General features: G+C 35.8%; 1 protein-coding gene across 1 annotated transcript in view; it reads left to right on the top strand.

Annotated features, from left to right (window-relative positions):
* TMEM135 (transmembrane protein 135) overlaps window positions 1-13,943 on the top strand; it is a 347,914-nt gene that overhangs the window by 94,771 nt on the left and 239,200 nt on the right. Inside the window, exon 4 of the mRNA XM_036747191.1 lies at window positions 553-586. Within this exon, the coding sequence (XP_036603086.1) occupies window positions 553-586 (34 nt within the window). The remainder of the gene's footprint in view (window positions 1-552; window positions 587-13,943) is intronic.

Below are 13,943 nucleotides of genomic sequence, written 5' to 3'. Positions count from 1 at the left end.
AGTTTCTTCTTGAATGTGAAAATCAGAATGAATGAATGTTTAATGTAATGTCACTATATATAATGGATTTCTACATTTAGTGTATCAGTGTACAGTAAATAAAAGTATTCCTTTTATTTTTGAATGCATTTACATATGGATTAAGTTGTCTTAACTCTTGAGTTTTTGGACAAGGAATAAATTATTTGATTTTTTTCTCAAACTTTGAAACTTCTAGCATAAATGTACACCAAGAACAAATTTGATGCTATACCCCACAGCATTTTAATTAGTAAGATTGATTGCTTAAGTACTTTTCAATAGTAAAAGTTCTTTTTAGTTAATTTTTCAGAATTTGTATGAATTACTGCTAAACATAATTTATTCAAAAATTCTTTTAATCTAATTGCAAGAATTCCAAAATCAGTACTAACAATTTAACTCTTTTGGCAGTCAAGAATATTTAAGCACCTGTTATTAATCTTGACATAATATTCCACTATATCACATTAATTTATATTAATGTGAAGTCAGATTGATACTGAATCTCTCTCTCTCTCTTTTTCCTTACAGGAGAGGTCTGTTAACAATTTATATGGCCAACTTGGTAAGTAATCTTTTCATTAAGGCTGATGCAAGTGATCTGTTTTTAAAAATCCATCTTAATTGGCTAAATAGCCCCACCTAAGTCTTACAACATTTTCCATTTTTGCTTTCAGTTATTTTGCTTTAAATAACAATCCTTGAAAAACCCTCTCAATTTACTATTCAATTTGTTTCTGTTCCATATAGTCTGTTTCATTTTCTAGACTTGGTGATGGAGAGGGCTGAGCTTTTTTGATGGATTTATTTTATACCCTGAAACACTTATACTTTGGCAATTACATCTTGGGCACATTTAATAACTACAGCCTGTCGGGGGTGGTGGTGGTGCAAATTGAAGAACTTTTCACTAAATTGAAATTCTGCAGTTTTGTCTGGCCTAGTTTATATTGTCAAGCTAATACACTGAAAAATACTAACTAAAGATAAATGTTTGTATTGAAGAACTTTTAAGGCCATTTTTACAATATTTATCTAAATTCTAAAATTAAGTAAATTGCTGATAAGACAAGTTAAAGAATAATACATTAACCATTGGCTAGGCAATATTACCTAATGTGTATTTAAGAATTTTGTTAAATTAGATACTATAGTGAGAGAGCACAGTACTATAAACGATTTTTTTAAGGACTTCGAAAAATATACCAGCACTGTGGTTAAACAGTTGAGGAAAATATGAAGTGGGTAATGTTGCTTAGGATTTTCATACATGCCTTTGGAATCAACCAGATATTCTATTGAAAAATACTTTATGAATCAGAAATGAGATCACAAGGATTGTTATTGAAAATGTATGCTAGAATTGGGAGCTGATTATGATTTATTACTTAATACTTGAATATTATTGATGATTACTATAGTCACCAGATCACATACAACTGCAATCCTTTTCTAAGCTATTTAGCACATATTGTAATAAAAAGTCATTTCTAAAATGGTAAGTAGTGTCATTATAATATATTTCATATAGTCTCAAAACCATGGTGGAAAGTGAAGTTTAACAGTAATAAGAATAGTGTAGCTTTATATAGCATGTGAAGTGCATATGTTTATTATCTCATTTGAGCTTTACAACCCTGTGAAATAGCCAGGAGGCAAGTGTTATTTGAAGAAACTGAAGCTCATCAAAGGGAGATGACTAGTCCAAAGTCAAACAGCTAGCTAATAAGTAGAGAGGTACTTATAGAAAAGTACTTCTTTCATCAGAGACATTTTATCAGAGTTGTAGATGAGCAGCAATAGTCCTAGGCAGTGATTGCTTATAGATACGGTGGAAAAACTTATATATGAGTAGAAAAAACTAATGGGAAATATGAGGGGGTTGATTTACTGTATAGTAAAATGTAGTATATGTAGGATGAATCACTTATGGACAACAAAAGCACAAGTAGCTGTTGGAATTAGAGTTGTAGAAGTATATTGTGGGAACAGACCCTAGAAATTTTCTAATTTAGTGCTCTCATTTTAAATGAGGTTAAATGACTTTAATCATTAGTGACTTGAAACTTAGATGACCTGCCTCTTCATTCCCTGCTTTGTCCATGGACTAGTAGAAGAATTTTGTTGTCAGAATAGTCCAAAGTCTTAGAAGAATATGTTGGTCTTAAGAGAAATTTTTTATTATTTATTATTGTGGCTAAATGACTGTTAGATGGGGCAGTTGAAGGTAACCAGAACCTTGAGACTAAAGAAAGTCAGTAAAAACAGGGTATGCAGTCCAGAATGGACCCAGTAGTAGACACATCAAGGAAATCTTGACAGATGGTTGGAATGTCTGAAGTGTGGTAGCAAGCATTAGTTGGAAATCTCAATGGGCGTCTTAACAGAGGTAACAGTGGGCAGCAGGGGAGTTTCTTGGCAGGCATGTGAAATAAGTTGTCGGGGTGGTTCCAGAGCAAGTACTTCTGATTCAGATGCAAGTAGTCAGTGTTTGTTGGTCTCCTAGCCAGTAATGTGGCCCTAAATATATAGGCTGTGATACAGAGGAATTTACTAGCCTCTGACCAGACTGATGAGACCAAGAGGGGACCCTTGGTTCCAGAGGACCTGAGTTCTTGGGCAGGACTGTGGAAGAGGAACACATTCATGATGGAGAATGGGAGTTGAGAGTAAAATAAGACAGAATGCCAGTATTGGAAACAAGTTGAGGAATAAGTTCCAAATGAATAATACGAAATTGATTTCAAAAAAGTCAGACTAGGACTAGTTACAGAACCATATTGGCTATGAATATATGGATTTTTAAGTTTTCTTGGTGCAGAGTTGATTGGTTGGAAGCATATGGGGTCAGGGAACCAGGCTATAATGATAATAGTTTTAAGCTTCATGCTCAGAATATGAGTTAGATGTATTCTAATCAGTTTTTAAATGAGACCATGCCTATAGAAGCTATCTCAAGATGAAATCATGGATAGATTGAGCTGTCCTAAAGATAATTTTTTAACAGATACTTGAGAAAGCTATCAAAATGTACTTTGGTGTTTGTTTCTTTAAAGTATCATCTCCTTAAACTGCTTAATATTTAATATTAAGCTGTTGTAATAAACTTGTAGTTTTAAATTTCAAAAAGATAAAATGTGGCAATATATTTTATAGGAGACACATTTAATCTGGAAAGCTCTCAATAGATTAAAAAGAAAAGGATTCAGAATTTACAAAAGAGATGAAATTTTATTTATTTGTTTTTGAATGGAACATTCATGATTATGATCTGGATCTCAACTAAAGCATTTGCCTTGCAATTTGGACCATATTTATTAAGGGGCTTACAATGCTTTGATGACAGTATACTCTGATTATAGGAAAAATAAGTGAGATAAAATTCTCTATTGCTGAATTATTAAGCTAAAGTTATAACCTCATGCTAAATGTCAGTTGGTTTGTCAATTAGTAACATTTATTGAATATCTACTATGTACCAGGCACTGTGGGATTTAAAGAAAGGCAAAAACCAGTTCCTGCCCTTGAGCTCATAATCTGATGGAGAAACAACTATGTACAAACAAGTTATATTCTGGATTAATAAGAAATAATCAACAGAGGGAAGGTACTAGAATTAAAAGAGATTAGGAAAGTCTTCCTGTAGAAGCTAGAATTTAAACTGGAATTTGAATGAAGAAAGTCAGGCAAGCCAAGAGTTGGAGATTAAGAGAGAGAGAGCCTTCCAGGCATGGGGGACATCCAGTCAAAACACCCAGAGCTGGGATATAGAGTGTCTTGTGTGAAGAAGAGCTAGGAGATGGTGTCACTGGGTTCAAATGTACCTGGATTGGGGTGAGCCTAAGAAAACCTGAAAGATTAGGGGAGGGGTTAAGTTATTAAAGGCTTTGGATACTAAATAGAAAATTTTGTATTTAATCTTGAAAGTAATAGGGAACCAAAAGAGTTCATTGAATAGGGTTGGACCTGCATTTTAGAAAAGTTACTTTAGTGGTTGAGTAGATGATGGACTAGGGTGGGGAAAGACTTTGGACAGGCAGATTGACCAATAGGCTATTGCAGTTATCTAGGCACGAGGAGGTCAGCGTCCATACTGGCAGGGTGGTAATAGTATCAGAGGAGAGGTATGGGTGTATTTGAGAGTTGTTCAAAGATGAAATTAATAGGCCTTGGCAATAGATTGGATATGGGGGAAGGGATTTAATAAGGTATTGAAGATGATACCTAGGTTCCAAGCCTGGAGGATCTAGGAGGAGGAGGAGGAGGAGGATGCCCTTGTAACAGGACAGTTTGGATCTAGGGAGGGTTTGGGAGAGGAAAGATAATGGATTTGGTTTTGGACATGTTAAGTTCAAGATATCTATTACATCCAGTTTGAGATATCTAATAGACAGTTGGAGATGTAAAGCTGAAATTCAGCAGAGAGGTTAGGGCTGGATAAGTAGATATGAAAATCATAAACAGAAAGATGATAATTAAATCTATAGAAAGTGATGATATCACTGAATGAAATAGTGTAAAGGGAGAAGAGAAAATGGCTAATGATAAAACCTTGTAGGACACATGTGCTTAGTGGAGATGATCTGAATGAACAGCCAGCAAAGGAGACTGAGAAGGAGTGGTCAGATAGGAGGAGAACCAGGAGAGAGTGGTGTTCCAAAAACTTAGAAGAGAGTATCAAGGAGTAGAGGGTGATCAGCAGTATCAGAAGCTGCAGAGAGATCAAGAAGGATGAGGATCGAGAAGACAGTTGAATTTGGCAATTCAGAAATCATTGGTAATTTTGGAGGGAGTAGTTTCCATTGAGTGATGAGTACAGAACCCAGACTATAGAGAGTCAAGAAAAGAGTGAGAGGAGAGGAAGTAGAGGCACTTATTGTAGACAGAATTTAGACAGAAAAGGCAGGAGAGATATGGAACCACTTAGTGGGGATGGAAGGATCAAATGAGGTGGTTTTTTTCTCCCTTGGATGAGGGAGCCATTGGCATGTTTGTAGGCAGTAGAGGAGCCAGTGGACAGGGAGAGGTCCAAGATAAATTAGAACATGAACGTGAGAGAAGGGGCAGTCTGCTGCAGAAGACAGGGTAGAATGAAATCACTTCAGATAGAGGGACAGAGGTATCAGAACATAAAATAGGCAGTATGATATACGAAGAATGTTTTGCCTGGAGTCAGGAGAAACTTGTGTTTGATTTATTCTAGTTATCTGATCATGTACAAGTTACTTAACTTCATCTGTGAAATGGGAATGATAATATAGGTAATACCTTCCTCACAGTATTGTTGTAGTGGTCAAATGAAATAATGGTTAAAGCGCTTTGTGTGCACTAGTGCAGTACAAATCTCAGCTTTAATAGATTGATATTTATTTTTTAAAAGTCTTTTGACACCAGTAAAAACATTCTTAACAGGTAGTGTTTAATTTTCCTTGGAGCTGTTTTGATTGCATACTTAAAAAAATTCACTGTGTTTCTGTTTTACTGTTAATTTGCCTTTGATTTTCAAATTACCCATATTAGTAAACTATCATCTGGTATCTGTTGAAATTTATTAAGTTTCGTTCTTTTGTGGTATTCAGTGTTCACGTGACTACCACTGTCTTTCTTCTAGATGGAAAACTTATGATATAAAGGCATGAAGCTTCTGAATAGCCGGCATACCTTTGTTTTCTTCTGTGTTTTAATCCTAACCTATCTTTTCCCTGCAAAGTAAAAGTGTAAACTGTAAAAGCAAAAGCATTTTATTCCAGTTAGACTAGGACACATTCTAAATTTTCATGAGGCCATTTCTTGAAGATATTAAGACTCCCTATGATGAATATATAGTAGAAGAAAATAAGTGGTATATTTTATGTCTTTACCATCAACTTTATCATTAATAGCAGCAAACATTTATTGATCCTCTACTTTGTAAAAAGTACTGGGTAGAAAGAGCTATGGAATAGCAAGGAATGTATAACCTGATTGGGAGTTAGGATACAGAGGGGTGTGTGTGTGTGTGTGTGTGTGTGTGTGTGTGTGTGTGTGTGTGTGTGTGTGTGTGAAGATCACTAATGAGATAGCTCAAGGTAAGGGCCAAATGAGTGGTACAGGCAGTAAGTGCTTTAGGAATCCAGAGGAAGCAGATCACTGTGGAATGAGGCATTTGGAAAGGGTGTAATGAAGAATATAGGACTTGAGTTTGACTTTGAAGGGCAGAAGAATTGCTACTCATTAATGGACTTCATTTGTGGTGCCTCTTCCTAGCTCCCTTCAAGGTTCAGCTCAAGTGCTACCTATTACACAAAGCTTTTCCTGATCCCTGCCTGTCCCCAGCCCCCACTTGTTTGTGCTCTTTCTTCCTCCTGAAGTTACTTTGTATATTTTTTATAATAGTTATTTGTGTGCATCCTGTCTTCCCAGTAAAATGTAAGCTCCTTGAGGGCAGGATTATTTAATTTTTGCCTTTATTTACATATCACCTAGCACAATATATGATATATAGTAGGTATTTAATAAATACTTATTGAATTGAATTAAGGATGCATACCCTTTTGTTTTTGTTTTGTTTATGGTGCCTCATATCTACCTATTGGCCTGAACAAGCAAAAATGAGAAACAGTGGGTAGTTGCCACTTGTCAGGGGCTTTCGTGGGTGAGGTTAATTTGGGTAACTCTGGGAGACTGGGGCTTGAGAATACATACATTTAATATGGGTTTTTTCTTTTCCTCATGAGTAAAAATTATCTTGCTAAGCTCTTCATGATTTTACATCTGACTCCTGGAATGTTAGGAGGTCTTGACTGCTAGCCAGTGTAATGACTGTCAGTTATTACATTGATTACTTGCATCCTTAAGGAAAGTTATCAGCTGAAGTTTTCTTTATCTAGTAATAGCAAGTATTTTCCTAAAGAGCCAAATGAAACAAATTGTACTAATAACTGTTATCTTTATTAACTTTGTTCAGGGCTATTATCATTTATCATATGCAATTTATTATGCTTGGAAAAATGAACAAATTTAAAATGATACTATTTCAGACTCAAAATTGGTAGGGATTTGGCTATGAAAAAATAAAAAAAATGAATAAAAGGCTTTAGAGAAAAGGTAAGAAACTGTGGCTTAAATGTTTTCTTTGGCTCTTGCCAAATGTCTGGCCCTAAAGTGGTAGAAGAAGTTTCTTGGGGCTAACATGCCAAAGCCAATTAGTCCTGTCAGTCCACAAGAATGCCAGCTGCCAGCATTGAACTTTGTTACTTTATGATTTGAAAGTGAAGACATAAGCAAAGTTTGAGTTCATATGACTTTCCATTTAAAAATCACCTGGAAAGATTTATTATGCTAAGTCATGACAGTGACCCAAGGTTTTCAGTCTTTCAAAGTCAATTACAAACTGCTACCAGTTACCTAGAATTTGATGTCAAATATTATGTTAATCAAATGATGCCTAAAATTATGTTTAGAACAGTTATGAGAAACAGTACTTTAAGACATCTTTGTATCCTGTCTCTGAGTGAGAAACCATGTATTCTGATATTTTCATATTTTAATCTATGTAGTATTCTATTCAACCATATTATAAAAACATCTTTCCAAGTGGTATGTCTGTTGTTAAATTATAATACATAGGGTATTTCAAACATTTTTGCCATTGTAAAAATGGTACATCTTTGATTATTTTAAGCATCTGTATTTGATTTTTGTAAATACAAAGTATGAAAATGATGATCATATGCTATGTTTTCTTACAAAGTCACATTTTTTTTAGTTCATCAGATATTTATTTTGTTATTGCTCAGTGTTCTCTAGGCCATCTGGAAGATTCAGAAGGAATATAATGCATCATTTTCCTCCTCAAGAAACTCAGACTTTAGTAGAAAGATAAAACAGAGAAACAAGTATCATTTAAAAAACAAAGCAATTCACTCTATGATGAGGTGCTGGAATGAGTGCTGTAGACAAGAAAGCACAGAGTGGAGAGAGCTTTGGTTTGGAGTCAGTGAATAAGGATTTCAATTCTACTTCTGCAGCTTACTAATTTTGTGACCTTAGGCACATCATTTAACCTCATTGGGCTTTGTTTGCTTCAGTTTAAAAATGGAGGATTTGTATTAAAAAATTTCCAAATAGACCTATAATTATAGGAGGTCAAAATAGAGAAAATATCTTGGTACGGCTAGAGGATTAGAAAGGCTCTGTGGAAGTGGTGGAAATTGAGTTGAAGCTCTGATCAATGAAGACAACTTCTTGTCACAAGGAGGAAGAAGAAGGTTGTTTATATAGAGAGAAATAGCTCAGTGCCTGGTACATAGTAAGTGCTTAATAAATGCCAGTTGACTGACTGACAGCACAGGCAAAGCCTCTGAGGCTTGAGTAAGCCTAGTTTCTTCAGGGGACAGTGAGGAAATTAGCCTGACTGAGGCATGGGTGTGTGTGTATTTGTTATTTCGCCTTATGGCAAGTATCCTTCCTGAGGGCAGAAACTTTCATTTTTGTCTTTGTATCCCCAGTGCCTACATGCTTTATGAATGTTATTTTTGTTCGTCCTTTGTTTTCAACATCACAAGGTCATGTCTTGACTTGTGCGTGAATTGGATTTAAGTGAGTCAGAGGTGCACATAGTTGTCAGCCTCACTCTCTCTTCCAGAGTCATCAAAGTCCAGTGGCAAGACAAAAGTCAGGGCAGCTGGTGATGGCCTGGGATGCAGTGAATGACCTTGGTATCTTTGATGTCTGACCAGACTCCAAGTGCTCCACAGTGCCTGCTTCGGCCACTTTTGTGGGCTTTGGAACAAATGGGAAATCTTCACATGCTTGAGGAAGATGTCCGCCTAACTCACTGGTAGTTTGAGGCCTTTCGGTTACCCTCAGCCTGTTTTAGCCTCTCTGCTAAGATGATTTTACCGGGATGCGGCTGCTGTGCGTGCTATAGCTTCTGATTGATTGAATAAGGTAGGTCCCACTAGGTGCTTTTGCAGTTTGTTCCCCCTCCCAAAATATACTCCCTCCTCAACTCTTCTTTTCAGAGTCCTTAGCTTCCTTTAGGGAACAGTTCGGTTGCTACCTCCTTGATGAAAATGTACCTGTTCCCCTAGTTGTTAGTAGTCTTTTTCTCAAATTGTTTTGTACTTAGTTTTCTCTTTTGCACATTATATCCTCTAATAGAATGTAAGATAGAGAGTGAAGACTGTTTTTAATTTCCTTTTTCTTTTTTCTTTGTATCTCTTCCATCTAGCAAAATGTCATGCACTTAGTGGGTGTTTAATAAATGTTTGTTGAATGAATTAATGCTGAGAAAGGCAATGATAAAGATGCCATCTTGTAGGATAACTTACATTACTTAGCACAGTGCCTGATATATAGTAGGTGTTTAATAAATATTTTTTGCCTGATTAATTGACCTGAAATCTAGGGAAGGAATTTCTTTGATTTAGGGAAGGTCAGGTAGAAAAGATCCCTTTTTATTCAGATTTCTAATGACTAGGACTTGCAAGGTCCAGAGCAGTTATGGAGCTGTAAGTACCTTGTCACCTGGGTTCAGAGATAAGTATTGGAAATAGGCTTTAAAAAATTATTGCTATATATTTTAAAAAAAATTTCCCACTTCTACCCTTTTTTCTTACCCCTCCCAGTAAGCCATTCCTTATAATAAAAAAAATAAGGAAAGAAAAATTTGGCAAAACTAACCAATATATCAAAAAAATCTTCCCATGTGAAGTGGTCCGTACCCGTTGTTCTCTACCTCTGCACGGAAGTGAGGGCAGTGAAGGGAGTGAGGTGTTTTCTCACCTCTCTTTTTTGAAATCAGGCTTGGTTGTTATAATTCTGCAGCATTCAAGTCAGTTAAATCTACAAGCATTTGGGGATGCAAATAAAGTTAAAAAGGCAGCCTCTGTCCTTAGGGAACTTACATTTTAATGGGGGAGATGAATTGTAAACACTAGGTTGAACTTCAAATTCAGTTTAAATTATTGTTTTTAAATTTCAGTTATTGTACACACACACACACACACACATATGTTTTGGTTCTGCTTACTTTACTTGGTATTATTTTGTCTTCCCATGATTTTCTGTATTTATCATATTCATCATTTCTTATAGTACATGTGAAGTCAAAAAATATTTAATATGTGCTTCCTATGTGCCAGATACTGTGCTAAGCATTGAGGATACACAGAAAACCTCCCTTTCCCCCCAAAACATTCCTACTCTCAAGGAGCTCTTATTCTAATGAAGGAGACAACATGCACACAGTTAGATACATGTAAGATATGTAATGTAAGTAGAAGAAAACAGTACTTTTGTACTTTTTTATGTATCATCATTTGTTTAATCATGCCCCAATTTAGGAGGACCTGTTTTGATTCCAGTGCTTTGCTGCTGGAAAAAGTACTACTATAAATATTTTGTTATCTCTTAGGTTTTTTCTTTGATACTGGCTTCCTTTGGGTGAATTGGGGGTATATGCCTAGCAGTGGAAACTCTGGACCCAATAAAATTATTACTATTATTTTTCACATGATTACAAATTGCTTTTCAAAATGATTGGACCAATGCACAGCTCCATCAATAGTACATACCCATCTTTCTATAACTCCTCCAATATTGACTATTCTTATCTTTGCAAATTTTCTGAGTGTAAAATGAAATTCTGGGTTCTTTTTATGGGCACTTCACTACTTCATAGTGAATGATTTGGGCCATTCTTTCATTTGGTGGGTAATAGTTTATAATTCTTGTAATTTCTGTTTATCACTGTTGTTTTGCTTTCTGCTATTTTGACAATGCGACTGGAACTCTTGCTTTTTTGGATGTACCTTATACATAGTAAATTTATTCCAACCTCTTATTTTGATTCTCTTTGTTTTTGCTTTATCCGTTTTTTTTTTGTCTTTATATAGTTAAAGACATAAAATGCTTTGATACTTTAAGAAGGTGAGAATAAGTCTTAAGAAGACCTTGAATAACCTAGAATGACTGTTGATTAGAATAGTATTTAGATTGATTGAGGAAATTTACTAATGCCCAGTGGATCTATTTTAAAATAACAGAACAGATCAAAGGAGGAAGGGAGAGGAAGACATTGGAACATCTAGAGCTGAGTTGGAAAGAATTGGCAGCTAATGGACAACCAGAAAAAGGGAAAGTAGAACTGAGTCTGTCATAGAAGGGATCCCAAGAAGGACAGTGAGCCCCATGGGCCTCCTACAGCAAAATATGTTAGCTGACACTATGAGTTTGACTAGCTTCTTCAAGGACTCTGTAAGGCTCAAGAAACAGTCTACTCTTTCTTGAACTTTCCTTCCTGGGGCCTCTCTGCCAACAGACATAATAATATGCTGTGCTGCTTCTTTAACTAATGTTTCTGGTAACCTAAGTTTTTGCCTCAATCACAGGGATTAACTAGAGAAAGACAAATGTAAATTAAGATAGATATCCACACTTTCCTCTGTGAAAGAATTATCTTCATACTGGAAAGGGTACAATAGATGTGGCTAAGAAGAAATTCAAGCTTGAGATAAATGAAGAAATTAGGAAGGAAGGAAGCACCCAGCTGCTTCAGATAAGCTCATGTCTTCAGGCACAGACATACTATATCCCAGGCTTTCAGGACTCATCATTATAATATCATGATAAAAAACAAAAGCATATATTTTAGCTACCATTAATTCATTAAAACTTGTGATGTCAAAACTAAGATCATGTCCCTTTCTGATACAGTATATCAGAGAAATGGTATAACCTTACTGCATATTTCAGGTAGATATTCGATAAAGTATTTTAAAATATTCTTATGTACAAGCTTAAAATTATGAACTTGGTATTATTATAATTAGATGGATTTGAAGCCAGTCAAAAACCATATCCATAGAATGGATTGATTTCATTCTGGATAGAGTTCTATTGTTACGTGCTATAGGACTTGTATAAAAATAGGCTGTTTTGTACCTGAAAATAATCCATATGCTACTCTTCATCTGGTGGCAATTTTTTAATATCCTTTGGAACACAAAGAAATGGGTTTCGCAATTTTTAAAATGTAAACTTGTAAAATGATTGTCTGTTAGTCACCTTGCTTAAGTAGAAGCGAAAATCTGGAAGATAGGAGGCCGTTCCACGTCTTCAATCTCAATTAAATTGTAAATTAGGGTTACAGCAATGAAATTTTGAGAAATAGCCACCATTATAGTGTATTTCTTGTCATGACTATTACATGGCAATAGTCAGCTTCATGTGTGTTTCCAGCACTACCTTTGGAAAGGAACAAAATTTAGGTCTGTTTTAGGAAGAAGTTCCCAACTACCCAAGAGTAGAATGTGTTAACTTGGCAGAGTGAATTTCCCTTAGTTGTAGGTCGTGAAACAATAGTCTGTGGGTCAGTGGATTGAAAAAAAAATTCTTTTCAATGAGTTGGTGTGGATGGTCACTAGATTCTCTTCTAACTCTGAAGTTATGTGATTTTGTGATATGAGAATTCAGAAATGACATAAAATAAAGAATATTGTGTCATTGAAATTAAAGGGCAAGAACTTAACAATTGTCATTGTTTCTGAATGTATACTTTTGTTTCTGATATATTTTTATTTGTTTTATTTTGAGTCCCATTAAAGTATAAAAATGGCAGGGACCTTGTCTTTTATTTACCTTCAGACTTTTTGCAGTGCTTCCTATTGCAACAATTTGGCTAGCAGCTGATGTGGGGGTGAAAGACCAACACAAGCCCAACAACAAGAACACTGCCAGCACAGATTCTTTAATCTGCTTTACTAAGGAAAGTAACGTTAGGGGGTTAACAATCTTATTTCAATTCACCATACAAATATCATTCACTTAGTTCAGGGCCCTGAACTTCAGAGCAAATACAAACAAATTACAAACATACATTACAAACAGACCAAGTAGAATTCATAGTTCCCAAGAAGCCATCAACATCTGAGCTCAGGAGCTGGGGAGCTCATAACATTGGCTGGCCCAGAGTCATGCGCCACTCCTGCTGTGGCTCAGAGCCCCAAGAGAGAACGCCGCCCTTTGGGTTTATATATCTTGTTCAGGGTAAAGGTGAGTCACACATGCAACTCACCCACGTGACCTAAAAGCGTTACAAAAATGCAACTTAAACCCACGTGGTCTAAAAGCCTCTGATGTCACACACATGTCACTCAAACCCATGTAAACTAGGCTTTCCCTTGAGGCAAGGAGGTCATCAAGGACTCCTAATTTAATCAAGGTAACAGAAGCCAAATTCTTCAAGGGCACTTGATTGAATAAGTGTTAAAAGCCCATCTTAATTACCAATACACTTCCTAGTATTCTTCATATTTAAATGATAAAATAATATCTTGCATTTTTTATAAGGCGTTAGAGTTTTTCTCCAAGATCCCTTTGGATTTTTATGGCCACTTTTGGATAGATAGTATTGGCCTACATTTGCTCAAGGATTTTAAAATGATTTGTCTCATAGTTAGTAGCTGAGAAAAAGCACTGGCTTGGGAATCAGAGGAATTGTCTATGAATCCTCTCTCTAGTGCTTACTATCTGTGTGACCTTGGGCAAGTTTGTTAACTTCTGTGGCCTTCAGTTTCCTCATCTATAAAATGAAGGGGTTGGAATAGATGGCTTCTCTAGCTCTAGATTCCTGGTTCTATTTGCATTTCTGGCTACTCTTGTTCTTTGATGTCATAATGCTCCTAAATTGCATGACTGCTGCTTAGATTCTGGATATTTCATAAAACATTATACTTCAGTGGGTCTGTGACCTCATTGGTGCAGTACTCTCTTCATTGTTATAGATTATAGTTTACCCACACCTTTATGTCCTGTGCTGTTGTCCATGTAATTGCTTTAAAGGAGGTCCATTCGTTATGTTCAGGATCTTTCTCTAGATCTCTTCGTATTATGTGGCTTCTGTGGCACACATCAGCTATCATTTGTAATCCTTGCTT

This window comes from Trichosurus vulpecula, chromosome 2 (genome assembly GCF_011100635.1).
Source record: "Trichosurus vulpecula isolate mTriVul1 chromosome 2, mTriVul1.pri, whole genome shotgun sequence".
Taxonomy (NCBI): domain Eukaryota; kingdom Metazoa; phylum Chordata; class Mammalia; order Diprotodontia; family Phalangeridae; genus Trichosurus; species Trichosurus vulpecula.
The sequence above is the reverse complement of the archived record's forward strand: the minus strand, read 5'-3'. Positions and strand labels throughout refer to the sequence as shown.